Here is a 26182-nt window from a genome sequence, read left to right as displayed (position 1 = left end):
CGTCCCTAGATATAATACTTGGCTTAAATGCTTTACTATACAGATAATCGGTGATGGCGGATATTTATTAATTAATGACTTTATGATCTGCTTATATTTTTAAAATTAGTCTTATCGAATTATTTTTAAAACTATTGGGCGGTTAATTATTCTTATCCCTTAGCCCAGTGGTATTTTTTGCTGTGCCGTTTTAACGTCCCCGCGGTCACACTGAAAAAAGCCCTTGCAACCGGCAGCTCCATCCGAATAACAATTAAACAAAGCTTTAAATTGCATCGCAATTAACGCCTATGATTCCGGAAGTGAGCTAGCCCACGAATAGCACATGATCGATTTACGGAGTACTCAATAGCGAGAGTTTCCGAGGGCTGCGCCCACGTGAAAATTCAATGCCAAAGAAGTTGTGTGTGTCCTAGTTGTTGTGGCCTTTGTTGCTGTTGTTTCTTGTGCCTTTCGGAAAGCGAAACACACATTTGTGATTTTTAATAAGCAATGGGTCAGTCGGCTGGTAAAATAGGTAAGTGATCAAGGCTTTAATTTCGGTAAAATGACATATGAAGAGGTCCAAACTCGATTGGTCGTGGGGTAAATGGTTGGGTACTTGTGAAACGGGAGTAATTAATAATAACATTAAGCTATAGTATTCAGCATGGCAGTTATAAGCTCTCGTCCTGATCATGAATCAAAAACTATGGGCATTCCAATAAGGTTTGCGACCTTCCCACCACCAACACACTCACATGTTTGCCGAACAGCTGTTTCCCCTTGGCGATGACACTCGCCGGCTCGTGCTCGTGCCGATAGTTCTGTAAGTCGTCAAAATTATACAGGTGTGAAACCAACCTGATATACCTTTTGTATTTGAAAAGCCTCTATCAGTAAAACAGATAAATAAAGTAGTAAAATGAAACATTTGCCTTTCGGAACTTTTAAAAAATTTACCAATCTTATCCTGACGTTCAGAACTATTCCGCGCCGCATATATCTACAATAAAATAGCTATCTTTAAATCTCAAAGTAGGAAGTACAACGTTCTCAAAGTCTCCTGTAGGTTATCTAACGGTTTTTATAAAATTTGTCGGGTTTTTAAGTTGGCTTTTTATAAATAAGGTTTTAAACATTATGTTATTTTCTTTACATATCTTTGGGAAAGTCACCTTTAATGTTTTAATAACAAAGTTTTTCCATTTCACTTTCACTTAAATCTCTGCAATCCAAAAACCGATATAATCTCGAAGCGTTTTTCATAAATGACACCACAAAACCATCACATTATTTTGTTTCGAAAGCATTGATTCCCTCTGCGAAATCCATATAAGCACTGGGAAGTGTGCACGTATAAATAAATCGATGGAAATCGATCTGTAGGATATTACCAGTACATGTACATGGATATGGGTATAGGTTTTTTGAGTGCAGCATAATTTAAAAAAAAATTAAAATGATCGCTTATGTACGATGTACATAAATAAATGTTTAGTTTTCATTCTAAAAATATCATAGTCCTCCATTACAATTAAACAATTATTCCGAACCCGCCTTATAGGGACATCAAACTCGTAAGCAGCTTAGGTTATCCAAAAGTCAAAAAACTAAGGTGGTAAAAAATACAAAAAAGAGAAAAGAAAAAATCCCGACCCAAATCCCGGCGCGAACTTTAACGTAATGGTCATATTACCTTTACAGGTGTATTTAACGGGGGTTGCAGGGTTGAACTTACCTGCTTGCCACATCGTCATCTGAGGGCCTCTATCAAATCGAATCAGCTTCGATTAGGGCCAAGATGCCCGTGCAGCTGTAGACAATAAATTATAGAGTTTATGGCAATGATTTCTCACAAAACGGGCGCAAGAAAGGACGAAGGATCGCACAAAGGCGGAGGAGAGAAAAAGTAAACCCCAATAGGCGCTCGGTTCAGGTAGGATAACCGAGCCGTAACTCCCTGACCCTGAGACAAAGACACATGCTGTGGGCCGAAAACCCGCCAGGACCTTCTCTCTATGACTTGCCAAATGTCCTGTTTGCATCGAAGTATCCGTAAAGGTATCTGCAAGGAGGAGATCTCTCATTTTTCTTGGGACAGGGGAGTTTTTCCATTTTACAGGCGGGAAAAAACTGCAATATGAAAACTGTGAAAGCCGAAACCCCCAGAAAAGGCAAACATTTGGCCAACAGAAAATGTATTATTTCTCTAACGGATCGCAGTTTCCCTCGCATGTGTTGCATTGGCGGTTATTCCTCGCCGATGTTGATATTTGATTAGCGTACGCACATGAGGATGCGGAAATGGGAAGTGGATGTGGAAGTTGAAGTTGCAGTTGCCAAATGCATCCCCGATTTCCTTTTGTTAGATCTTGATCAGAGTTTCGGGATGAAGCCAACTGCTGTCGCAGGTATCCCAAAAAAAGTGGAGGAGTTACTCTAAATAAGTCAGGATCCCTTAAGAGAGATGTTCTGTTAGTTGGGTTTCGAATCAGAGGTTGCATTACCATTGTATTAAAATATTTCAAAAGGAAGGTTTTCTTTTGCGATGTAATAAGTTTCTTCTTATGAAGGCTAGGAGAAGTTTCCGATTGGTATGATAATCCATTTCTTGGATCTATATACTATCATCCCAAACATGTTATATTTATCTCCTTATAAATATGAGTTTCCTGAAACGTTTACAATAACCCCGATTCCTGGAGGTTGGAAATACATACAAATTGTATGCCATCTCCTCCTCCATTGCTCGGTTTTCTCAAGTACTTGCGCAATTCGATTTTGGGTTCTGTTCTCCTCAATTCTCCTTTGTGTCCGCTGGATTAGTTCGGCTTTATACATACGAAACTCCACAACTGCTCCTTGCACAGCTCCTTTTTCCTTGGCCTGTCTGAAGTCCTTTCCCTTTTATTTTCCCTTCTTTCCGCCTGTGACCCGTTTGCATATGTCGTTTTCTAATTAAACATTGGCATTTGCTACAGTTTTTACTTAATTATGTGTATATTTATCGGCTATCGGCGATCGATGTGGAGAGCCGAGGAATTCTCAGCTGTCTTCATTCCGACAGCTGCCAATTGCTTATATCTTTTCGTTTACTTACTTGCGCTGCTTCTTTTTCATTAAATAAATCGTCTAAAAGTTTCTGATAATTACCAATATATTTCCTCACACTTATCTTTGGCCCACTTGAGCTAGTTCCTGTATTTAAATTATTTCTGGAATTCGGTCTGGCTATATGTATATATACCATTTAATTAAGATTTTATTCAATTGATTGAGAACGATTTAATTATTGCCGTAAATGTCTCATATCTACATTTATCTATTAGTTCTCCAAGGTGAAGGTAGTCCGAAAACATTTGCTCGATCATAATGGAGGTAGTTGTGATAAGAAATTCATGGATATGTGTATTGAAATTCGACAAAGCGACCATTTGTTTAACTCGCATTTTTATCATACACATTTTATTAGGCCATATGAACCGGTGTGATTTTCTTATCTTTTATGGTGGAACTTCTATAAATCAAAAATTCCAAAAGCTGTTAGTGATAAAACGTTTTTAGAAAGATTCAAAAGAAATGTCTTTGGCTGATATGCGGTATGTATTATAATTCGAGTTCCTGAGAGATGTGTAGAAATGCACAGTCGCAACCCCGATTCTTTTACGTGTTTCCCTTTAAAGACGAACTACAATCCTTCGGATCTGCTCACTTGCCGTGCAAAATTATCATTTGGCATTTTCATTAAACGCCTGCCCAGGTCAATTCTCCATAGACGACTATTTCGAATATCAGCAGGGATCTTGGGTTAAGGAACTGTCTGAATAGTAAATCGCTGTGACATTCTCGAAACAATGACCGAAAAAAAGAAAAACTATTGTGAGGCCAAGGTAAATGCGGGCCTTAGGAGAAACCAGCGATCCCAAAACGAAGACGAGCGAAAATGAGCGACATACTTGTATTCTTACGCCAGATGTTCGTGGGAGACCGAACTGGAAAGATAAAAATTGCACTGTACTGCGGTACTTGTGGGGGCACATGTGCCAAATTCTAAATTTAACCACAAACTATGTACTTTAAGGGGAGCAAAGAGACAAAAAACAAACTGCAGATATCTCCCCCATCAAGGCGACAAATGCAAATGGAAGCCGCAGCTGTCTGCTGGCAAAATATGAATATATAAAAATAAATAATCGTAAAAGGAGTTCGAACCGATCCGATGAAGTAGAGCATCCTTATCAGCCAAGGCAACTGGCGCACGTCCCTTTTATTCTCCATTTTTAACCTGGCGCGTGGTCGGCTGGCTTCCTCTTTCTCCTCTTTTAAAATCCCTTTCTACCCGTATCTGTCGCTTTTGCTATGAATTTACACCTGGAATTGGCAAACAAACAGAACGGAACCGAAGGCAAGGGCCGCGAGGGGATACAAGCTACAGTAGAGCAAACCCTTTTTCAGGTCCTTTTCCAACTGCAAACGCATATGGACACCTTTCGTTGGTGTTCAAGTTGGGTACAGTGGATATCGATGTAGGAAACATATAAGTGTATAAATACATTTAGGTAACTTACATTAGAATGTGATCTTAGTCAAAGGGGCTTTTAAATGTTATAGTTCGTAATTATGATCCGTAGACCTACTTTTTGTATTAAAAAGTTCCCAGTATCCAAAACTATACTAAAATACAAACCAATACAGGAAAAATTTTTAGGTGTACACTTTTTTATACTATTTTATTACATATAAGGATTACTTTAGTTTAGTTCTTTAAACTCAACTTATAAATATTTCGTATACTAGAGTTATTGATCTCTTAAAATCGTATAATAACGTATTCCTTCACAATTTTTCTGGAACTCTGTGTCAGTTAAACTATATTCACTGTATTCTTTGACAATTTTGGGGTTGTTCGCTGCTCGATGTTTGCCGGTTCCTGTTTGGCCAACATCACCTTCTTCGACCTTTTTTGCATTTTCGCAAACCGAGCGATCAGGAGGGGGAAATCGGGTAAGCAGCAGCAGATGTATTTCCAGGACGCACGCCTGCTGCCAGGATGCTGAATATGCATTTCCACTTTAATATCAAAATTTAAATGGTTTCTGGCCCGTCTTGATCCCTTCCGATCTTGAAAATTGCATCTGCTGTGAGGTCTGTCTGGTTCCGTCTGCCGATGCAGGACAAAAAGGACGAGAACGAGGACGAGGATGAGGAGCACTCGGCGCAATTATCATTCCTCCATCAATGGCAGCGTGGCATCCATAAAGGATAAAGGATGATCAGACGCCAGACGGCGGCTATCCTGCTCACCACAAAACCCAAAGCTTAACAAATGAGACCACAAAAGCATTTCTCCAAGATCATAGGCATGTTCTCTGGATCGGATCATTAATTATTTAAACGTATCCCTGTAAAGGGAATGATATAAAAGATTACCAACGCTTTGCGGAACCTTTATTCCACTAAAAGAGGGAAATAAGAAACAGAAATAAGAACAGATTTGTGATAATACAAAAAATATATAAAATATATTTCAAAGAAACTTTCTTTTACCTAGAATTGATTTAACCCAGCCCTTGGAACTTATTTGAGAATTCCAAATATTTTTCAGGTGAGAACCAAGAAACCACACATGGGTCTAGTACCAGAAACTTTGATACACACTTACTTGGCCCGCAAAGTTCACGATCAAAAGCATTAGGGCAATTTAAATAGTTTGCCAGTTATATGAGCCAGACCTTGTAACCCCTGCGAAAAAGAAAGAATTGCTTTGAACCTGGCTGAACTACACACACACAACGGACTTGCACGGATAGGTGAGGAGAATAACAGTTAGTAGAGATCAGAGCAGTTTGACCAAAAATCCAAATGCAGGCCTAGAGCAGCAACAAAAATAACAGGCGAAGCAACAGCAGGAGAAGAAGGGGAGGAATCCTCGATCAAGGTGCAGAGTTAGAGGCATAAAGGTAAATTATAAGGGAGGTTCAATACACGCGAATGGCAGGCACAAAGCGAAACCATAGTAAATAAGAAACAGCTGCCAGAGAGTAACAAAGAGAGAGAGAGTGGTGGCGTCTCAAACCTAGCTCTCTTGGCCTATCTGTTAGCTCTCTCGTTCCTTGCGGGACGCCCAGTGTTGACAGCCCTTAGACTTTAAATAGACAGATCTACATATTAATAGGAAAACTAGCTAAAAAAAAAAATTAAATTCTTAAAAAAATAGTTTGTCGAACCGGAAACATAATATTATAATAGTTATTTTAACACATTTTAAGAGGTATAAGGTGAAAATGTCTAATAATCAAATGTATTTTCACATGTTCTGTTTTTACAACTTTAAACATTAAAATTAAAACAAACACAAGCAATTTTAGATTAAAAAAAGGTAGTTTTTGTACGATAAAAATCAAATTTTCAATAGGAGAAACAGTAAATAACAGACCAAATAAACCCAACCATAAAGAAAATGAAATAATATACCTTGGTATCTTAAATAAAACTTAAAACTAGTCCCGTAGAACCCAAAATTAAATAGCCAGATCTGTCGGCAGAATATCAGAACGCCATCGCTGGGAACCACTCTCCAGCTGAGCAGCGGCAGCGACGTCGGCGTCGTGGGAGAGAACTCGAGCTGGTGCGAAGCTATAAAAGACCGAGCACCGTTTATTTGTTGAAAAAAAAACGCAGCGAAAGGTTGGCTCGGGAGTTGAGTTGTCGTCGTCGGTTTCTGTGTTTCGTTTCGTTTCGTTCCGTTTGTTCCCGTTGCGCAGACAAACAACCAACAAAATTCAAAATGTTTTAACGGACAACACCAAATTCGAAGAACTTTACGTTAAAATTAATGCCAAATAAAATACGCAAGCAGCTTGTGGATTTTCGTTAGCATTTCGCGTGTTCAATTTAGTTCGTTTGATACCATTTCAAAGGCCAAGAAAGCCATCATCATGGGTCTATCGGATATACCAGCCAACTATATGCAGGGCAGCCACCCGCACCTGAACCTCCATCCGCAGCAGCAGCACCACCAGAACCAGCAGCACTTGCAGCATTTGCAACAGATGCAACAGCTCCACAACGCCATGCCCTCCCCCGCCCAACAGGCCGCCCAGGTCCTGGCCCTGGAGTCCAACGAGCTGCTCATGAGCACCAAGGACAAGCTCTCCAGCAAGAAGAAGATGCACTTGCTCAAGAAGATCAAGAAGCGCTTTGGATTGGGTTAGTACTCGCTTTAGTACAAGGCTAGGAATTGGATCAGTTTGGCTAAAAAGAGGGATTTGGATACTTAGAAATGCTAGAATCTGCGGTACCTTCTTCAAAATGTACGATATGCTGTTCTAGAGTGCGGCTTCCAAGAAACTGAATACATTTTTCTAGGAATTAAACAAACATTTCAGTAGTAGGACTTCGGTTTTAAGCCTAAAATTATAAAATAGGAACCTAACAGTTTTGAGACAACGATACTAATTTCCTTCGTGATATCCCACCATTAAACCCTTATATTAAACCTAATTACATCGTGCGAAAACGCTTTAAATACATAATTCATTGATCTGGGGAACTCTGCTTTTATCTCCAGCGATTCCCACATAATATTAGCATGTGGTCTGACCTATCGCTCATTCATTCATTCAGTTAATTAAAGCGGCAAAGATAAATAAGCGAAAAGCACAGCCCAGCCGCAAACATTTATGCATACATTAGCATTTTGCGTCTCAAGAACAATAACAAATAAAGAAAGATAAAGGCAAAAAACGAAAAAGTTTGTGATTGTTTAAAACAAAAAGCTAATGACTAAATGCTTGAGACAGCACGCTCAGTTTGCTATTGTAAGAGTAATAGTTTTTTTTCTGTCTAAATAGACGCAGAAACGGCCCAAAAAAAAACTTTAATGTGAAATTCTCTCAAGGCTTCTTCGGCGGAATTCAACCTCGACCCGGGTTATTCGCCGGAAATGTCAGTTCTCGAAAACTGCATTTTTCAATCGCACCCAAGTAACCACAAATTGATCGAGAAGATCGGGGGATCTCGAAATGAAGGAAGAATACCATCGAAAGCAATTTTCCCAAGGAGTGATTATGTTTATCATAACGATTATCTGGGCTGGGGAATTTCGTTGCCGCTTTTGTTTTTGTTTTGGTTGCAAGCAGCTGAGCAAAAAGAAGTAGGGAGGTAACACAACAACAACTCACTCTTTTTGGCTTCGGCTCAATTGCATTCTCGGCTTCATTGCTCTCTTTTTTTTTGGTCAAAACAGTCGAAGCAAAAACAACGCAAAGCCAATGACGCATAGGCTAAGCTTCTCCTACTTCTTTTTTGTTGTTTGTACTTGCCTCCTACAGATATTGGAGTTCACATTGATAGCAGTTGCTTTTCTTAGAAAATATGAATTTAACTTTGAAATAATTCTAAAAAAAAAAATGGTAACATATTGAGCAAAAATACATACACAAATGCATTTCCCACTTTTCACTAAATGTACATTGGGTACTGTATTTACCTGGTTCTATTTGTCTCACCTCCACTGTGTTTGCATCTGCCTCATTCAGCATTTGTTGTTGCTTTTACTGGGAATTGTACGCGAAGCGCCGTTGCCGCCATCGGCAAAAGCAAAAACAAAGGTAAAAACAAAAACAGCAAAAAAACGATCCATGGCAGGAGAAGAAAAAGAAGAAATAGGAGCAAGCGAAAAGGGGTAGAAGAGAAAAGAGGAAGAGGTGTGGCTTTGAAGTTCGAGCTGAGCGTTTAAGCTCGGGATGGTTTATGTTTTATGCGGCGACTTCCAGTCCGTTTGATTTGAACGTGCGTTGCCTATCGGTAATCAATGAAATTACTTTGTTGTTGTTTTTCGGCGTCAGCTGCTTTTGCTTTTTTACCTGCATTTTCTATTACATTTTGAAGCTTGTTGTTGTTGTTGCCGAAGTTGTGTGTGTTGTGTGTTGGCATGCCACGTTTGCTTTGGCTAAAAAGTTTATCTGCTCTTGGCTTTTACTTAGCTTCTCACGGTTTACTTTTCGAAATGGTTTGTTCGGCCGGCTGTGCGTGTGTTTGCAATTGAGCGCTGCCAACTCGTCTTTGAGCCACTGATTATTGGAGATATTGTCGCTCGACCTTCGCCTGTTGGCCAAAAGTAAATAACAAATAAATTAATAGATAAAACACACCCCCACAGCTAGTTGGCCTATTCAAAAATACAGTGGCGATCAACAAAAACATCTTGAGCTTCTAGGGTTAAAGACCTATTTTTGGAAATTCCAAAATATGATTCAATAAAGTTTAGTAATCTTCACGGGTGCATTACGTACTTCCTGTTTCGATAAAAACACATATTTTTCATTCCTTTCCCGTTACTTTTATTTTGTAGTACATATATACAAAAGCACGGATGTTCATATGAAAACATACTCCAACATCTGCTGCGATAATCCCTATTTGCGTACTTTTTCTGTTATTTTTCTCCCCCTTATGAGGTCATCTCGATGTGTCATCCATCCAATGGTCATTATACTTGCACCAAACTTAAAAATGTTTTTATAATTGTTAAAGCTGATATGAAGCATTGCCATTTCTTATTGATAATTTTGCCCGATTGATAACGGTCTGTGCCAAATAAAAAAGTTTATCTCTGCAAGTGTAGTTGAAAACTGATTGGGTTTGACTGTAAAAATAGTTACAGAGGTTGGGGATATACACAAAGATCTTTGCGGTGCTCTTTTTTTAAATCAAAGTTATCTAGCGACATACTTAAATGCTTCCCACATCTTCTGTTTATCAGTTATTGAACTAAGCTGGTCCCTTTGTGGACGAGTACAGTGGATATTGGAAATCAGAGATATTTAGATAAATCACTTGTTGCGCCTTAAGTTATTGCTTTAAATTTCCCCCATAACATCATGTACTATAGTTAAAGACCATCTCTTTAATAAGTTTAAAATAAAGTTGATTAATAAACATTAGAGCAACCACTGTAAACCATTAATTTTCCTCATGACCCAAATGTAGTACAAAATTGTTAACATTTTGTCTGGGCCGAGAGATAACAACGCATACCACCCCATAGATACAGATAAACTAGATAAAAACGCTTCGCCGCAGGGTGTTGCAACTGGCGCAAGACAAAAGGCTCAATCCAGGTAGCTACAGGTAGAAATACCTCCAGATACGATATATAATATAGCCAAACATACCTGGTTCAAAAAGCAGCTGCAATTAACTCACGCAAAGTAAGATGGAAAGATATCCAAAGGCATCTTTGGGTCAATTTTGAACGCCTTATGGGAGGGCGTGTTTTCCAGACGGGTTAAAAAAGCGGGCGGGTTGTTGGTTGCTAGGCATAAATCACCGTTGGTTTCTACTTGGTTCGAACACCTACGGGCCTTTAATCTATGCCTGTGTCCACCAGCAGCTGTTTGGCTATCCATCGCCGAAAACTTGGTCAGATCGGGTTTTTTAAAATTCGGGTTCGGGCCTTTAACGCTTGCGGTTCGAACTTCGAGCAGAACTTTAATGTAATTAATATGTACACCTATTTTGGGACGAATTAGAACTAGATTTGGTTCAGCTTTGCAGCTGTTCGGGGTATTTAATATGCTAAAATATAGGAAATTTGCATGGATTTGCTATAACCCTAAATATTAATGGGCTATTAGACGATAACAATGCAACCGGTGGCATCAAAAACTATCGAATTCAGACCCCAAAAACACTTGAATGGCTGCCGTCAGCCTTTGTAATTACAATGTTATAATGTAATAATGATGTGTTTCTATCAAAAGACGACTCTTCACGTCCATTCCATTCCACTCAGTACAACTTATGGCTGTTATTGTTGGCTCCCCCTCAACGCTCGAGTGATTTAATTACACAAAAGAGTTTCCAGTTTTTAGACTAGGGGAATCGCGGGGTGTCTTGTGCAGTCAAGTGCGAGGAAATGCAAGCTGTATGGGAGTAACTATCAACGTTATATATAGTGTTTTCTTATATACATACATCTATCTGGACCTCTTCACTGGCCCTTTGCAGTAATTGCAACGCTTCGATAAACAGCAAGCCTACAAAGCGCAACAAAACAAAGCGGAAGAAAGCCGGTCATATCGTATCTGGCTCTCGAATGTATGTACAGTGCTGTAATTGGAACTCGCAATAATTGCTTCCTAAATAATTAAGTTTGGTTTAAATAGAAAGTTGTATTAAAATTTTGTTTGACATATTTGACTTTATTTTGGTATAATATCCCTAGACTTTGTCTTTACAATGTAGTTTATTGTGTGTTTTATGTTTCCTCTGCTTCCTTATGTCTGCGTGTATATTTAGATCGGATTTATGTCTATTCGGAGCTGAACAAGTTCGGTTCTTCTTGGCTGGGGCCTCTTGCATGCTTCAGCGCCCAAATAAAAAACCCAACCATAGATGTTTTATATATATATACATATATAATGTGCACCGATAGAGAGGTGCTCCCATTCCGCAGAGTTGGTTTTTGTAGACTTGTAAAAATAAACATGTAAATTTGATTTGGCCACCCACCCTTTCCGAACTCCCCATATACTTTTCTATATCTCTCCCTTTCGGCGGCTAATTATATTAGGAGGGGAGCTCTGCGCCTCATCCGGGTGTTTATAACTAATTTGTGTGTGTGGAAAGGCTGAAAATTTATGTTGAGCAGGGAGAAAAGTCATTGGGAGTCATTGAACCTATGCATTTAGAAGGTGTGATAAACATGTAAGGTGGAACTGTTGCTCTTTAGGGGCTTCTTTTTGTGTACTTTAAGGAAAATGCAAGTGCAAACTTATTTTTTCACGGGGAAAAACTTTGTTTACCCAGTAGGGACGTCCCTAAACAAGTAGGTTTACTTATCACAAGTTTGGCTGGGAATTTTCTGATGAACTTTCATTGATTACTCACTTTTTTCTTTATCATTATTGAGGAAATATCTCATTCACTTTGGGTTATTAGGCTTTCTTATCTTTATTTTCCAGTTTAGCAAGTCAGTTTATATCTCTAGTTAGTGATTATTGTAAAGACCTAAATTGATGTTATTTTTAAACTCGCTGCTGCTGTGATTGCTTTGATTTTTTCTTTATAAACCGTGCGCGGTATCAGATTTCGCTTAATCGCATGAAAAGTGCAATGTACTTGGGAAGAGGAAAAGCTGCTCAGACACAATAACAACTGGTTGCAACAACTTGGCATAGTTTGACCTCTGGTTTCATCGCTGTCAACGCCGCCACCGCCGGCAGTCGGCCCCTTTTCCGTTGTGTAATTATTTTTATTATATTTGCAGAGTCTATGCTGTGTCCATTGTTGCTAGAGCTTCTAGAGTTACCAGAAGGGGCAAAACCGGTGGGGAATCCATACCAGAAGAGAGAGAGAGTTCCTCTCCAGTGGATTGCAGTGCAATTTCCGCTGCACTGGTCAGCGGTTCGAGCAGAACGGAAGTGGTTTTCGCATCTAGTCAATGGGGCTTTCCAATTCAGTCGAATCTTACTAAGTGGATTTAGCTGTAAAGCAAGCTAAAAACTGGAAAATTGAGGGGCAATAAGGTTAAGAGAAGATATTATGAGGATATCATTTTAAACAACCAATATAAAAAACTAAAAATATAATATTACAGTATCAAAATTCGAATTTCACTTCTCCCTTTTGCCGTAAAGTTTTCCAAAACCCCAAAAAACACTCATATTTTCCTGCCCCACGCAAATTGTTTGTTTGTGAGCGATTAATTAACATTCATTAGCTTCGTTTGAGTATATTTAAGACAAGAATTTAGCATTGCTTTTATTGCTGTGAGAATTGTTTTACAAGCCATTCGAGAGAGACACTTGTTCAGATCTTAAGCTCCGACCAACGCCTGACTTTTCTGCCCACAATCAAAGCCTCTAACTAACTAACGAACGACCCACACGCTGTTTCCTCAACTAATTTCACTGAATTGTTGAAAATGAAAATAAAAAGATACTATGTGGAGTGGCCAGATACGCTTATAAGTTATTTATCGGCGTGGGTCGATCCATTGACAAGCCCGTGGAAGTCAAAAGCTTAAGTCCAACTCAATCCGACTCATTCACCCACTCACGCTAACTGATTGCCGCCCTGCAAAATGCCGATAATTTATGCCAAATGGTTGACCAATTGATACAATTTGTAAATGATCCATTGATCCACTCAGGCCAAGCCGGCATTTGCCCTCGCAATCTTTCCCCCCTTTGAAAGCCCCGGCTTTTATGGGACATTTCCGGTGCAATTAAACGGCCTCAGGCGTGTTAATTGTCCGCACACGTCCCGTGACTCATGCACGTGGGCTAAGAAGAACAGAAACAACCCAGGGGGCGGAGCAGCACGTGACCTGTGACCTCAATCGGTGAAAATGAGGGAGTTCAAGCGGGTGGCAGGGGGTGACGACAATAGCTTGTTAAGGCAATGTTTCTGATTTGTAATTGTACTGAATCTCTTGTAAAACTCAGAAATAAGTTGATTACCTGAGAAATGCCTAGAAAGATTTATCTTTTAAGAGTCCTATTGTCCTATCCCTCAGTTTTAATGCTACCGAATTAATGCTTTTTAAGTGATTTGTTAGAACCGATCATTACACTAAAGCCCAGCTCAACTTTGGATCCCCTTGTAAGCCTTCATACAGACATCAACGTAATCTGCCTTTAATGATCGTAAACTCAACTGAGCTCAACTGAACTCACGAGTGCCAATCGAAATCTAATGACGTTATACCAACTCAATGGGATTTTGAATGTTTGGAGATCTTCATCGGATCGTTAAAATGATTTCGCCTAACGATGGCCGCACAATCGCAGATTGCCACACTGGTTTTGATTTCCTTTTTTCTCTACGCGAGGGGTTTTGTTTTATGACACCTGCATGATTTTCACATTTTCCACCCGCTCGATTGGCTCAGCTGCAGCTTCAGCTTCTCCAGTTCTCCAAAGATTCGGGAAGATCCGAACTCCGAACTCCGCACTCTCTTCTCGCAATCACCGAGGCTTGTTACAGGTTTTCCAATGTTCGGCAGCCGCAAATTTACTATATATCTCCTATATATACAAATTTGGAGTCGTGGGAATTGTCTCTACTGTGTTTGTGTTTGATTTTTGCCCAGTGCTCAGCGTGGGAAATGTTTTGCTCCGCTCGCTGGTGGCGAATCCGAAAAGACGTCGCCGATCCGCGCCGAACGGTAAATCAGGTTTTCCATTTTGGCAAACTACGAAAATTTGCCTGCAACTGCAGCCAGATCGTTTGCAGTCGATCGGATGCTGGGATTGGGATGGTGATGGGGATGCTTCGTTTTCTCCGCTCGAGAAACCGCGTTTGGGAACCTTTTCGGCAGAGCGGCAAACTCCAAACGCATCATGACCACCGAAAGTCTGAACTTTTCATCTCCCGATGTTATTTATTTATTGTACTCTGTTGCCAAAAGTTTAAAACTTAAGGTACAGGGAGGAATCGGCCATAGTTGCTAAGACTTTCGGCCGGACTAAATTGTATTTACAGGTTTACTTAATAACTAGAATTTTACATATGGGTGGGAAGAGAAGGAGATTAACAATTTAAATGAGTTGAAGTAGGTTAGCTGATTTGAGAAAGTTAAGAATTTGCTGGATATTTTCATATGAAGGGTTAATTAAGAGATCAGATAGTTTTATATTTGAGTTACTAGGTCTATGTGTTTGAAATGCGGTGCAGTCGTTGAGGATATGTGAGATCGATATGGCGTCTGTGGTGCAGAATCGGCATTGGCTGTTTATTGGCTGGGAGAATCGGTATTCGTGTGTCAGTTTTGTGTGTCCTAGCCGAAGCCTAATGATCTTGGTAATTTCTTTCCTTGGCAAGCTGCAAAGTTGTGTGTTTTTGGCGTAGTTGTTGATGCTTATCATCTCTGGGTTAATGGCTTGGTACCAAGGGGATGCTTTCTGTTGTAGGTTTGTGTTGTTTTGAAGTATATTCGTTTTTAAAAGTTTGTTAATGTCCGTGCGGTTTAGATTTGGGATGGAAATTAGGGGTGATCTTGTTGCATCTTTCGCTGCTGTGTCTCCCGATGTTAGTTGGCCAAATTATGGCGAAATTAGACCTCAGATCTCAGCAATAGGGCGATGATGATCAGTGGGCCTGGGAAATGGCGATGGTTATTCCAAAATATATATACAACTTCATTGATTGCTAAATCTCTGTATAAAGAAATTTAGTTCTCAAATAGTTTTCCTATCTTTCTACGAAATTATTAAATACAAATGAATCGAATTTCGAGTATTCTCTGGCATAAAAAAGTATTCTTTTGACGCTTTTTATACTTGAGAGAGTTTAATAATTTCCTATCTATTTTCCCGCCAATTGTAATTACATAATAACAATTGTAGACTAGCTAACTATGGTTATTTTAATATAGTTTCCTTGCCATTGTTTTCTTCCCAACTTTCCCAACAACAGTCTGTCGTTTATATATTTAATACAATTAGTTATCATGGGGCGGAGATCATCATTAGAGCCTCGAGCGGAGACAATCGTTGCACTTAATTAATTGTGGTCAGGCTAATTGAAAGTATCGACGCGTCTCTCAAGCACCGTTTCGATTGGGAGTTCAAGGAAAAAAAGCGAGGCGCGTATTTCATTCATCGATGCCAGCGAATACTTGTACTCGCCGCTGCAATTCCATCCATCCATTGACTGACGACTGTCTGGGCCGATAAAAAGTAGGCGTCGCCAGTTGGCCAGGCTAGTGAGACGACAACATCCTGCAGCTAATAGGCCCAATCCAATACACGTATGTGCGTAGTACGTGATTTCCTACTTCCTCGTCGCGGTCAATTCATAAATATGGATGGATGGCAGTCTTCAGGCCCGGCTTTCTTCTCACTCTCCTTCTCCTGCACCTCCTCCTCTTCCCTTCCGAGTCCCCCAAGCCGCTCTTCTTCCTCCAGAATGGGAGCCACCGGAAGCTGGTGCTCCCTTTCCACTTCCTGCAGCGGAAGCACTTGAGGATTGGATTTTTCGGGAAGCAGACAGTACAGATTTCGTGTGCAAGTCATTGGCCCTGGCTTAGGATTAAATTTCAACCCCAAAGATAGTGTCCCAGGGCCAGGGCATCTTGCAGATACCCAGGCATTTGTATCTTGTATCTGTCTTGTACAGTATTTTTTCCTTTCTTTTTATTTTTTCGAAATTTGAACAGCTGCAGACTGTGGAACTGCAGCAACCCCTGTGCGATCGAAAATGTTGAAAACTACCCTCGAAAAACGGGGACAGACGCTTTGCGCTCTTTAGGGGTTGTTTTACTACCTGTTCCCGTCGTACAGCTGCTTTCTTCTGACCTTCCTATTTCTTCCCCGGCATACAAAGACCAAGCCATAGGGAATCAAGAAAAAGGGAAAAAGGACAGCTGCCACATGCCGCTCCAAAGCAAACACATTGATCTCCAGTGCCACGCGCCACATATCAACATGGTAATCACCATCAACATCGACCTCATCTGCTGCAGGTCCTTCGCCATGGGTTTCTTTCTTATAAACTGGGCTTATGCTTTTTCATCGCAACTGTTGGCATGCCGCCGGAATCGTCTGATGTTGGGCATTCCAGCGGCCTGAGCAGAAACCTGTCGCCATCCTAAGACTCCTCCTTGAGTAATTATTTATAGGGCCATATGGATTGGTTATAGGCTTTTTTCATTGTACCGTCTCATGCGGTAATTGTCAGCAGCTGCTGATGTATGTGGATTTGCAAGGTGCAATAATTATGCCAATTTCGGGAATATATTTTAAGGATTCCCCAAGACTTTGTCTGTCATCGAAGTGCTTCTTTAAATAATTGCAAGGAATTTACAAAAAGCCGGGTTGCCTTAAATGTTTTATAAACTGTTGTACATTTACCAAGAATAGAAACAGTTAGTGTAAAACAAACCAAATACATTTAAACAATCTTCAAGAACCGCCTAACCTATACCAATATTTTCTTTTTAATTATTTTACTTCACACGCTTGTGTCTTTGATTTTCCAAGAAAAAGGGCCAGCAGCTGACGATTACCATGGTAAATCCTTTAGCCTGTTGATCGATTTTGTCAGGGCATTTTCAGAATACAGCGGATCCCCAGAAATTGAATAGTTCAATAGTCTTCCATCCAGTCACGTGCCTTATGCTTGAAAACCAACTAAATTTGGGTCTTGGGATGGGGGTTATTGACTCACCCAGGAAGATCATTTCGGGCTTCTGCGTAATTCGATCGCTAGCACATGGTTGAAAATTCGGCTACCTGGAGCTACACATAGATATTTCATTCGAGATGCGTAATCCGATACGGGGTAGCTGGCGTTGAGATTTTAAAACAATGTGGCATAAGATGTAACTAATAGATAAATGTATTGTGGGAGTTCGGTCATTTTGTTGAACGCGATGTATTATGTGACTTGGAAAATGTTTGAGGAATTGTACAGAAAACTTATATATAATCTGTGCAATTTAATAGGGGGTTTGTGAGAACATTCGAATTAAAATCACAACTAACTAAAATATTTTCCTTTACCATTTTAGTTCGCCGCTCGCCTTCTTCCTGTCCTGGTCCCAACAACCTGCCCCCGCTGCAATTCCACACCGTTCATGGCGACAACATCCGGATTTCGAGGGACGGAACCCTGGCTCGTCGCTTCGAGAGCTTCTGCCGAGCGATCACCTTCTCCGCCCGTCCGGTTCGCATCAACGAACGGATCTGCGTGAAGTTCGCGGAGATCTCGAACAACTGGAATGGCGGCATTCGCTTCGGTTTCACCAGCAACGATCCTGTTACGCTGGAGGGGACGCTGCCCAAGTACGCCTGCCCGGATTTGACCAACAGGCCTGGCTTCTGGGCCAAGGCTCTGCATGAGCAGTACTGCGAGAAGGACAACATCCTCTACTACTATGTCAATGGAGCTGGCGATGTGATATATGGAATCAACAACGAGGAGAAGGGTGTGATACTGTCGGGCATCGATACGAGGAGTCTGCTGTGGACGGTGATCGATATTTATGGCAATTGCACGGGCATTGAGTTCCTGGATTCCCGCATTTACATGTACCAGCAGCAGCCAGCGGCGATGCCAATGGCCGCAGTGCCCGCCCAACAACAGCAGATGGCCCAGCCGACTGCTAACGCCTCCTCAGCCCTGAATCCCCATCACCCACATCAGCAGTCGAGGAGATCCCTGCCAGGACACACGGGGGCCATCGAGCACGACCTGGAGCGCCATGTGATGCCGTCACTGCAGTCGCTGCACCTGGCGGGAAACGGTGGAAGCGTGGCCAGTGTGGAGCAGGCGGCCATAGCCCACGACCTGGCCAACGGACTGCCTCCCCTGCGGTACAATGCCAATGGCCGACTGATCCCCGTACCCTTCCACAACACCAAGGGCCGGAATGTGCGACTCTCTCAGGATCGCTTTGTGGCTTCCCGCACGGAATCGGACTTTTGCCAGGGCTATGTGTTCACTGCCCGACCCATTCGCATTGGCGAGAAGCTGATCGTGCAGGTCTTGAAAACGGAGCAGATGTACGTGGGTGCCTTGGCCCTGGGCCTGACCTCTTGCAATCCTGCCATGCTGCAGCCCAACGATCTGCCCAATGACTCGGATTTCCTACTGGATCGCCCCGAATACTGGGTGGTTAGCAAGGATATAGCGGCTGCTCCTCAGCGCGGCGATGAGATTGCCTTCTTTGTGGCGCCCAACGGCGAGGTGAGCATCAGCAAGAACAACGGACCCGCTGTGGTGGTGATGCATGTGGATCAGTCCCTCCAGCTGTGGGCCTTCCTGGATGTCTACGGCTCGACTCAGTCGCTGAGGATGTTCCGCCAGCAGCTGCCCAACATGGTGGCGTATCCGTCGCAGCCACAGGTGAATGTGAATGCCAGCAGCTCGTCCGCCTGCAACGCTGCCTCCACGTCCCGCATGCTGCCCATGACCGAGTCGATGAGCAGTCTGAATGCCGGAGCCACTGCCAAGCTAATGCATCATCCCTCCCAGCTGAGCGTGGCCCAGAGTACGAGCACCCTGGCCTCGGCTGGCGGAGTCAATGGCAGCCGCATGATCAGCATGCCCTCCAACGGAGACATTCTCCAGATCCAGCCGAATGGTGGGGGAACCGTACTGGTGGTGAATCTGCCACCGGCCAGCAGCTCACACGATATCAACGGACAGCTGACGGCCAGGCCCACGGCCACGGTGACCTCCAGCGGTGTCTTGGCCGGAGCCTGCTCCAGCGGCACCCTCATCAGCACAACCAGCAGCCAGTACATTGAGGTGAGATTCTAAACTATGGCCAAAGCCGACTTTATACTAATAGTCACCCCCTTTTTCCATTGCAGCCCATTGCCAATAGCACAAATAATGCGGCCAACAAGTGGAAGGACAGCCTGAGCGACCAGCAGAGTACCGATTCGAGTGCCGAGTGCACCATCTGCTACGAGAACCCCATCGACTCGGTGCTGTACATGTGCGGACACATGTGCATGTGCTACGACTGCGCCATCGAGCAGTGGCGGGGAGTGGGCGGCGGTCAGTGCCCACTCTGCCGGGCGGTCATCCGGGACGTCATTCGCACCTACACCACGTAGAAGGGGCGCAGCCGTTTCCTAGCCAAGCAACTTTTACTCGCAATCAAACCTACTAAAGCTACAAATCATACCACACTACACCACACACAAGTTGTTGCATTTTGAACGCAATGGAGCGCAAAGATACTAATATTGGAGAGATAGGCACTATTTTTGCAGACTAAAGATGAGATGAGTTTACACAGCTAGTTTAGGATACGAAACTGTCACCTAATTTATCCCCTACCATCTACATGTATGTTAAAATTTTTTGTGATGTTATAAGTAAGTGCGCCTAAGAGCCAAACACTATGTATTGTTCAATCCAATCGAGATTTCTTCGTTTTTCAATTTTTTTCAAACCTTAAACAACGCACCCAGGCGTGGCGTATACTGTAAAACCAAAGTATTGTATAGGAGTTAATTGTATTTTGAATTTAAATTTGAATTGATTGAAAGTTGTTGCAAATTTACTTAGTTTTTCTCTATGTCTAAATTCCAAACGATGTGCAAAATTAACAAGCAAATATTTATGATTCTTTATTTGGCGAATAATCATTTTGGTGCTAAATGTTTTAAGAGGCAAAATAAAATTGTTAACGAATTTGAAAAGTTATGTTTAAGCTTGCAGCAACTACGAACGACCTTAATTTGGCAGTAAAATAGAAAAAGCAATTATTGACTAATTTCCAACGAGGAAATGGAAAATCGACACAACTCAAATATATCTGCAGCACAAAATATTGAACAAAGATTGATCAGATGAATACTTATGCACGAAAACCAAAATAGAAAATTGCAAAAGCGTGTTAAAATCTAATTTTAGTCTAGCCCTAAGTACTTAAGTTAATTTCTAGTCAACGAATTATGCTGAAGTTTCATCTAGACCGGACTTCATCCAACAAAGACACCACACAGAAGACGTATTAAGCACGCTAAGCAATTTTAATGAAGCCGCATTTTAAATTACACCTAAGTAGTGCACGTATTTTAAAGCAGACTTAATTATATTTAACTATAAACATAGAACAAAAGACTTGTATGTTGTACCAACAGCTTGAATGAAATATTGAAAATGGAACGCCCATCTAAATCAACCATGCAGTTAGAAAATTGCCAATAATTAATTAACAATACCAAGCAGATCAAACATGAAGGACAAGAAAAGCGGATAAAACTTTACCTAAGATTGTATTAAAACTGAAAAAAAATGTAATAAGCAAAGAACACAAAGAAAAATGCGAAATGGAGCGCAAGCTTACTATTTTTGTTATAAGAATGAATCCAGATAGGAGTAAATGAAGACATGTTATTGCCACTACTAATAATTAACTTTTAATTTTTTAAAGAATCATAGTTCGTAAATCTACGATACTGCGCCTAGTTATGACTAAACATTTAAATGTATTTATGAAATTATATTTGATATATGTAAGAAAACGCAATGCTGTAATACCATTAAATACTGACAACAATATCAGAATGGCCGTTGGTTTTATTTTCGGATTTCGGTGTTACCAAGAAAATTAAATGGAATAATATTGGGTTTTTTGCCAAATTTATTTTCCAAATAAATGTTTAAGCAGAAAAACGCATTTATAAATGTTAATGGCATCGTGGCATTTTACATCAAAGTTTGATAAAAAATGTACTTAGCTGCGGATCGGCAAAATTAATTTTGAAGCGAAATCTTGCGAGTTACATATTAGAAAAATGTTGAAATTAAATGGCCAATGGAAACTTTTGACCCGCTATAAAGACAATTGGTACTACTATTTTTCAAAAATGTAACGGTCATCTGGTTTTAAGGATGCCACTTAGTTCATAGCTCCGCCAGGGTCACACTTCGCGCTAGAACTTCACACCTCTACTTTCACACTTCACTACGTTGCTGCTATCTCCCTCTTATACTGACACTTACGTGGCTCTTACGTTTGCCTGACACTTACGTTTACTGTCGCTCGATATATCGATGACAAAATATCACGGTATAAATATTTATTTTTATTCAAAAAATATCGATTTATCATCTACTTCGCGCAGTAAACAGAAATTTTATCGTGTAGGGAAAAGTACTATAAATGGTAAAAGGCGCATAAAACCAGCCCAACAAAAGTGTCTGGATAACCGGAGTATCCGCGCGTCCCCTCCAACTGTAAGTAGGTGGCGAAAAAGCGGGGGAATAGCAGCTTTCTGGGCAGCAAGCAAGTACACACACTCGCACGACGTAGACAAAATACTAACCCCGACCCCTTCCACGCCCCCGCCCCCTTCGATTCCACGAACCTTTTTCCACAGAGCACAGGCGACCCAAATTACGACGAACGTTTTCTAATTACGCATTCCAAGCATGGACGAGGCGAACATACAGGACAAGGAGCGGTTCGCTAGCCGCGAGAACCACTGCGAGATTGAGCGACGTCGCCGCAACAAGATGACGGCCTACATCACCGAGCTCTCGGACATGGTGCCCACATGCAGTGCCCTGGCCCGAAAGCCGGACAAGCTGACCATCCTCCGTATGGCGGTGGCCCACATGAAGGCTCTGCGCGGCACTGGGAACACCAGCAGCGACGGCACCTACAAACCGTCCTTTCTCACCGACCAGGAGCTGAAACACCTCATCCTGGAGGCTGCCGATGGCTTCCTGTTCGTGGTCTCCTGCGATTCGGGCAGGGTCATCTATGTCTCCGACTCGGTGACTCCCGTGCTCAACTACACCCAAAGCGATTGGTACGGCACCAGCCTGTACGAGCACATTCATCCCGATGATCGCGAAAAGATTCGCGAGCAACTGTCCACGCAGGAGTCGCAGAATGCCGGCCGCATCCTGGATCTCAAGTCGGGCACGGTTAAAAAGGAGGGCCACCAGTCCAGCATGCGGCTGAGCATGGGAGCCCGTCGCGGATTCATTTGCCGCATGCGGGTGGGAAATGTGAACCCCGAGTCCATGGTCTCTGGCCATTTGAATCGCCTAAAGCAGCGGAACTCACTGGGACCCTCGCGGGATGGCACCAACTACGCCGTGGTCCACTGCACGGGCTACATCAAGAACTGGCCGCCCACCGATATGTTCCCCAACATGCACATGGAGCGCGACGTGGACGACATGAGCTCGCACTGCTGCCTAGTGGCAATCGGACGACTGCAGGTCACCTCCACGGCGGCCAACGACATGAGTGGTTCGAATAATCAGAGCGAGTTTATCACACGTCACGCCATGGACGGCAAGTTTACGTTTGTGGATCAGCGGGTATTGAACATATTGGGTTATACGCCCACTGAACTGTTGGGCAAGATCTGCTACGATTTCTTTCATCCCGAGGACCAGAGCCACATGAAGGAGAGCTTCGATCAGGTGCTCAAGCAAAAGGGACAGATGTTCTCGCTCTTGTACAGAGCTAGGGCTAAGAACTCCGAGTACGTCTGGCTGCGCACACAGGCATATGCCTTTCTGAATCCCTACACCGACGAGGTGGAGTACATTGTGTGCACCAACAGTTCGGGAAAGACCATGCATGGTGCTCCCTTGGATGCCGCGGCTGCTCATACGCCCGAGCAAGTGCAACAACAACAGCAGCAGGAGCAACATGTTTATGTGCAGGCTGCACCGGGAGTGGACTACGCCCGCCGGGAGCTAACCCCAGTGGGCAGTGCTACCAACGATGGCATGTATCAGACACACATGCTGGCCATGCAGGCTCCGACGCCCCAACAGCAGCAGCAGCAACAACAACAGCAGCAACAGCGCCCTGGATCAGCGCAAACCACACCAGTGGGCTATACCTATGACACCACACATTCACCGTACAGCGCTGGAGGACCCTCGCCGCTGGCCAAGATACCCAAATCGGGCACCTCGCCCACACCGGTGGCACCCAACTCCTGGGCTGCGCTGCGTCCACAGCAACAACAACAGCAGCAGCAGCCGGTGACCGAGGGCTATCAGTACCAGCAGACGAGTCCAGCCAGGTCACCGAGTGGTCCTACCTATACCCAACTGAGTGCCGGAAACGGCAATCGCCAGCAACCGCAGCCAGGAGCATATCAGCCGGGTCCGCCACCACCACCGCCTAATGCACCGGGAATGTGGGATTGGCAGCAGGCTGGAGGACACCCACATCCGCCACATCCAACGGCGCATCCGCACCATCCACACGCTCATCCCGGAGGCCCGGCCGGAGCAGGACAGCCGCAGGGTCAGGAGTTCTCGGATATGCTGCAGATGCTGGACCACAGTGCGCCGACCACGTTTGAGGATCTGAACATCAACATGTTCAGCACGCCGTTTGAGTAATCCCGATCACCTCTCGATTCCCATTTCCCGTCCCCTCTTAATCTGTGTCTCTCTCTTAACCACTTTTCAAGTGCAATCCATCTTACATTGTTGAAATAGTTCAGCCAAACGCATGCAAATTGTAATCTCGTAAATAGCATTTTAAGTACATAGCGGTAGTCACGTACACGACTCTGATATCTTTATTTTTGTGTGCTACGTCTTCACTTCCTCCTCCCGCCTCCATTTAACCCGCTCATTGGCCGTGCAAAAGTATTTACAATTAAAGTCTTACGTTTGTTCAAACGTAAAAGGGAATATACATATACATCGCTGTATAGCCTATGAATTCTAAACTTTCTCATCGATTCTATAGGATTAAGTTCACGTGTGACACGCCTTGTGCAGAGTATTCTTTTGTATTTCTCATCAAGCATTTCAAAGTTCATGCAACGTATACATATATAAATATACAATTCGTAGACTAATATACAACAAATTTATAGTTGTAAGCAACACAAGTGCACCACTTAAACCTTTTCCCGCGAACAATCCATAACATTGACCCAATTTCCCCATATTTTTTGCTCATTTTTCGCCAATGCAATCAAAAGTTATGAGCAATTCATACTATATATACACACAAATGCTTCATGTGCAGCTTTTCTTTTTGTTCTTAATGCAATTTATGCAGCGACAACGAAAACTTTCAAGCTCAATACAGTGGCGCTCAAAATTATATCGCACACACAAAACAAGATCATTTGATTACGACAAGTTCAAACATAAAATTAGTTAATTAAGCTCACGTCAAGAAACAAATTTTAAACAATCTTTTAGTCGCTAAGCCCCAACTTCTGTAATTAAGCCACCACAACGATGACAATGCTTAGAACTTTGGGTATTGAGAACAAATATTTCGGTTTTTAATAAAAATAAACTTAATGTACTACAACTATGGAAGTTTGGGGATCTGTGGTGCTTATCCTTCTGCCGATTTCACCTCGCTGTCACTGCTGCCGCCACTCTGCTGGAGAGCTGTGCTCTTGAAGTCCCCAAACCTGGGCGTCTTAGCTGGACTGTCGACGGTGGAACCATCAGAGGAGGTCCTGCGCTTGCTGCCGCCCCCTGCTTCCTGTTTCTCAATATCGCTGGGATCACTCTTTTCTTGTTCTTCCCGCTTCTTGCGGACATTCAGCCAGGCCATCATCGTTTTGTTCATCGGTGGTTTTGCAGGTTTGGCGGCCAACTCGATGGGCTTGTTGCACTCTTCGCTTTTGTTCCGCGAATTGTTCACCACCTTGGCCACTCGATGCCACTTGAGCTCGGTGGCCGGACGCAAAGTGGCCAAGGCCTCAGCATCGCTTACTCGCTTAAAGTCCAGCCAATCCTAGGAGATAAGAATTAAATTTAAATTATTGTTGGATCACAGAAGGGATCTTGGACTCACATTCATCTGCTGCTCGGTTTCGAGGATCGCGGGCATGCGGTAGTGCATCCAGGACATGATTTTGCTGGACTGGAAGGTGATGATGCTGTAGCTGTACATTTTGTCGCCGCTCTCGTCCTCCCAGACGTCAAAGAGGCCGGCCATCCGCAACAGCTTCACATCCTGGGGCGACCAGGTGCTCTTGTCGTAGATCACGGCGTCGCCCGCCTGAGGTACAAATACCAGGTAAGCCTCTCGCTCTGAAGGCTTCTTTGCCGGACCAGCCGTCTGCCACTCGTAGAATCCCTCGCAGATAACCACACAGCGCTGGCCACGTTTGAAGGGACCTCGATAGAGTTTGGAGTCCATCAGGTGCTCTAGCCGGCAATTGTTGGTTGTGAGACCGTGTCGCCGGTAGTCGCCCTTGTGCCAGAAGGGAATCATGCCCCACATCATGGGCATGACCACGCGGGCGCATCTCTGATCCTCGGAATCCGAGAAGTGAGCTGCGGACACTATTACGGGTGTAATGTCGGTGGGCGCTATGTTATAGGAGGCCTGATAGCGCCTTCCCAGGTTGAATTCCGCCCGCCACTCGGGAGTCTCCAGGTCAGACCCTTCCTCATCCTTAACTTTATCATCGTCTTTGGATTCCGGCTCCTTTTTTATGGTTTTCTTGGGATATTTACAGGCACACAAAACTTCATCCGGATCTAGGGTTCTAAAAAGGCGGTTAATATTGTTTTAAATAGTATAACCAATCTACATACAGGCAAGTGCGGCCACACATTGGTAAAAGAAATAAATAATTAATTTTTAAGCGATAAGTGTAAACAAATGAATATTTTTTGGTTTTTAAATCATTACCAGGGATGGAATAACAGGTGTCTGCTGGGACTATCGATAAGTTAGCGAGGACACCCTCCTCCATTCGCGTGG

At 42.9% G+C, this 26182-nt stretch overlaps 3 protein-coding genes across 6 annotated transcripts; 2 read left to right on the top strand and 1 right to left on the bottom strand.

Moving 5' to 3' along the window:
* The first annotated feature begins 216 nt into the window (after window positions 1–216).
* Window positions 217–21021, top strand: LOC119557564 (protein neuralized). 3 transcript variants are annotated; one of them, XM_037870369.1, is made up of 3 exons: window positions 217–517; window positions 17504–19245; window positions 19311–21021. In XM_037870369.1, exons 1-3 carry the CDS (start codon window positions 493–495, stop codon window positions 19557–19559), a joined length of 2016 nt encoding a protein of 671 aa, XP_037726297.1. In that variant the 5' UTR covers window positions 217–492; the 3' UTR covers window positions 19560–21021. The 3 variants fall into 3 exon arrangements, with proteins under 3 accessions (XP_037726297.1, XP_037726280.1, XP_037726291.1); XM_037870352.1 differs by lacking the exon at window positions 217–517 and adding an exon at window positions 6652–7191; XM_037870363.1 differs by lacking the exon at window positions 217–517 and adding an exon at window positions 17295–17441.
* Window positions 21022–21556: 535 nt separating this feature from the next.
* LOC119545732 (aryl hydrocarbon receptor nuclear translocator homolog) lies at window positions 21557–24769 on the top strand. Of its 2 annotated transcripts, none has more exons than XM_037851552.1 (2): window positions 21557–21693; window positions 21837–24769. In XM_037851552.1, exon 2 carries the CDS (start codon window positions 21889–21891, stop codon window positions 23833–23835), a length of 1947 nt encoding a protein of 648 aa, XP_037707480.1. In that variant the 5' UTR covers window positions 21557–21693; window positions 21837–21888; the 3' UTR covers window positions 23836–24769. The 2 variants fall into 2 exon arrangements, with proteins under 2 accessions (XP_037707480.1, XP_037707481.1); XM_037851553.1 differs by having other exon boundaries at window positions 21605–21742.
* LOC119545735 (abasic site processing protein HMCES) lies at window positions 24218–26163 on the bottom strand. Its single transcript, XM_037851557.1, has 3 exons — window positions 26014–26163; window positions 25265–25964; window positions 24218–25204 (listed from the first exon to the last, which is right to left on the bottom strand). Exons 1-3 carry the CDS (start codon window positions 26031–26033, stop codon window positions 24797–24799), a joined length of 1128 nt encoding a protein of 375 aa, XP_037707485.1. The 5' UTR covers window positions 26034–26163; the 3' UTR covers window positions 24218–24796.
* Window positions 26164–26182: the final 19 nt, after the last annotated feature.

Source organism: Drosophila subpulchrella, chromosome 3R (genome assembly GCF_014743375.2).
Source record: "Drosophila subpulchrella strain 33 F10 #4 breed RU33 chromosome 3R, RU_Dsub_v1.1 Primary Assembly, whole genome shotgun sequence".
NCBI classification, from domain to species: domain Eukaryota; kingdom Metazoa; phylum Arthropoda; class Insecta; order Diptera; family Drosophilidae; genus Drosophila; species Drosophila subpulchrella.
The sequence above is the reverse complement of the archived record's forward strand: the minus strand, read 5'-3'. Positions and strand labels throughout refer to the sequence as shown.

Bases quoted from the DNA above. Each gene is read 5' to 3' on its own strand.
- LOC119557564 (XM_037870352.1), top strand. From the start codon at position 6,921: ATGGGTCTATCGGATATACCAGCCAACTATATGCAGGGCAGCCACCCG. The intron at 7,192-17,503 runs GTTAGTACTCGC...TTACCATTTTAG, and splicing joins CAAGAAGCGCTTTGGATTGG to TTCGCCGCTCGCCTTCTTCC. The intron at 19,246-19,310 runs GTGAGATTCTAA...TTTCCATTGCAG, and splicing joins CCAGCAGCCAGTACATTGAG to CCCATTGCCAATAGCACAAA.
- LOC119545732 (XM_037851552.1), top strand. From the start codon at position 21,889: ATGGACGAGGCGAACATACAGGACAAGGAGCGGTTCGCTAGCCGCGAG.
- LOC119545735 (XM_037851557.1), bottom strand. From the start codon at position 26,033: ATGTGTGGCCGCACTTGCCT. The intron at 25,965-26,013 runs GTATGTAGATTG...CCGCCTTTTTAG, and splicing joins ATGTGTGGCCGCACTTGCCT to AACCCTAGATCCGGATGAAG. The intron at 25,205-25,264 runs GTGAGTCCAAGA...CTTATCTCCTAG, and splicing joins AAACCGAGCAGCAGATGAAT to GATTGGCTGGACTTTAAGCG.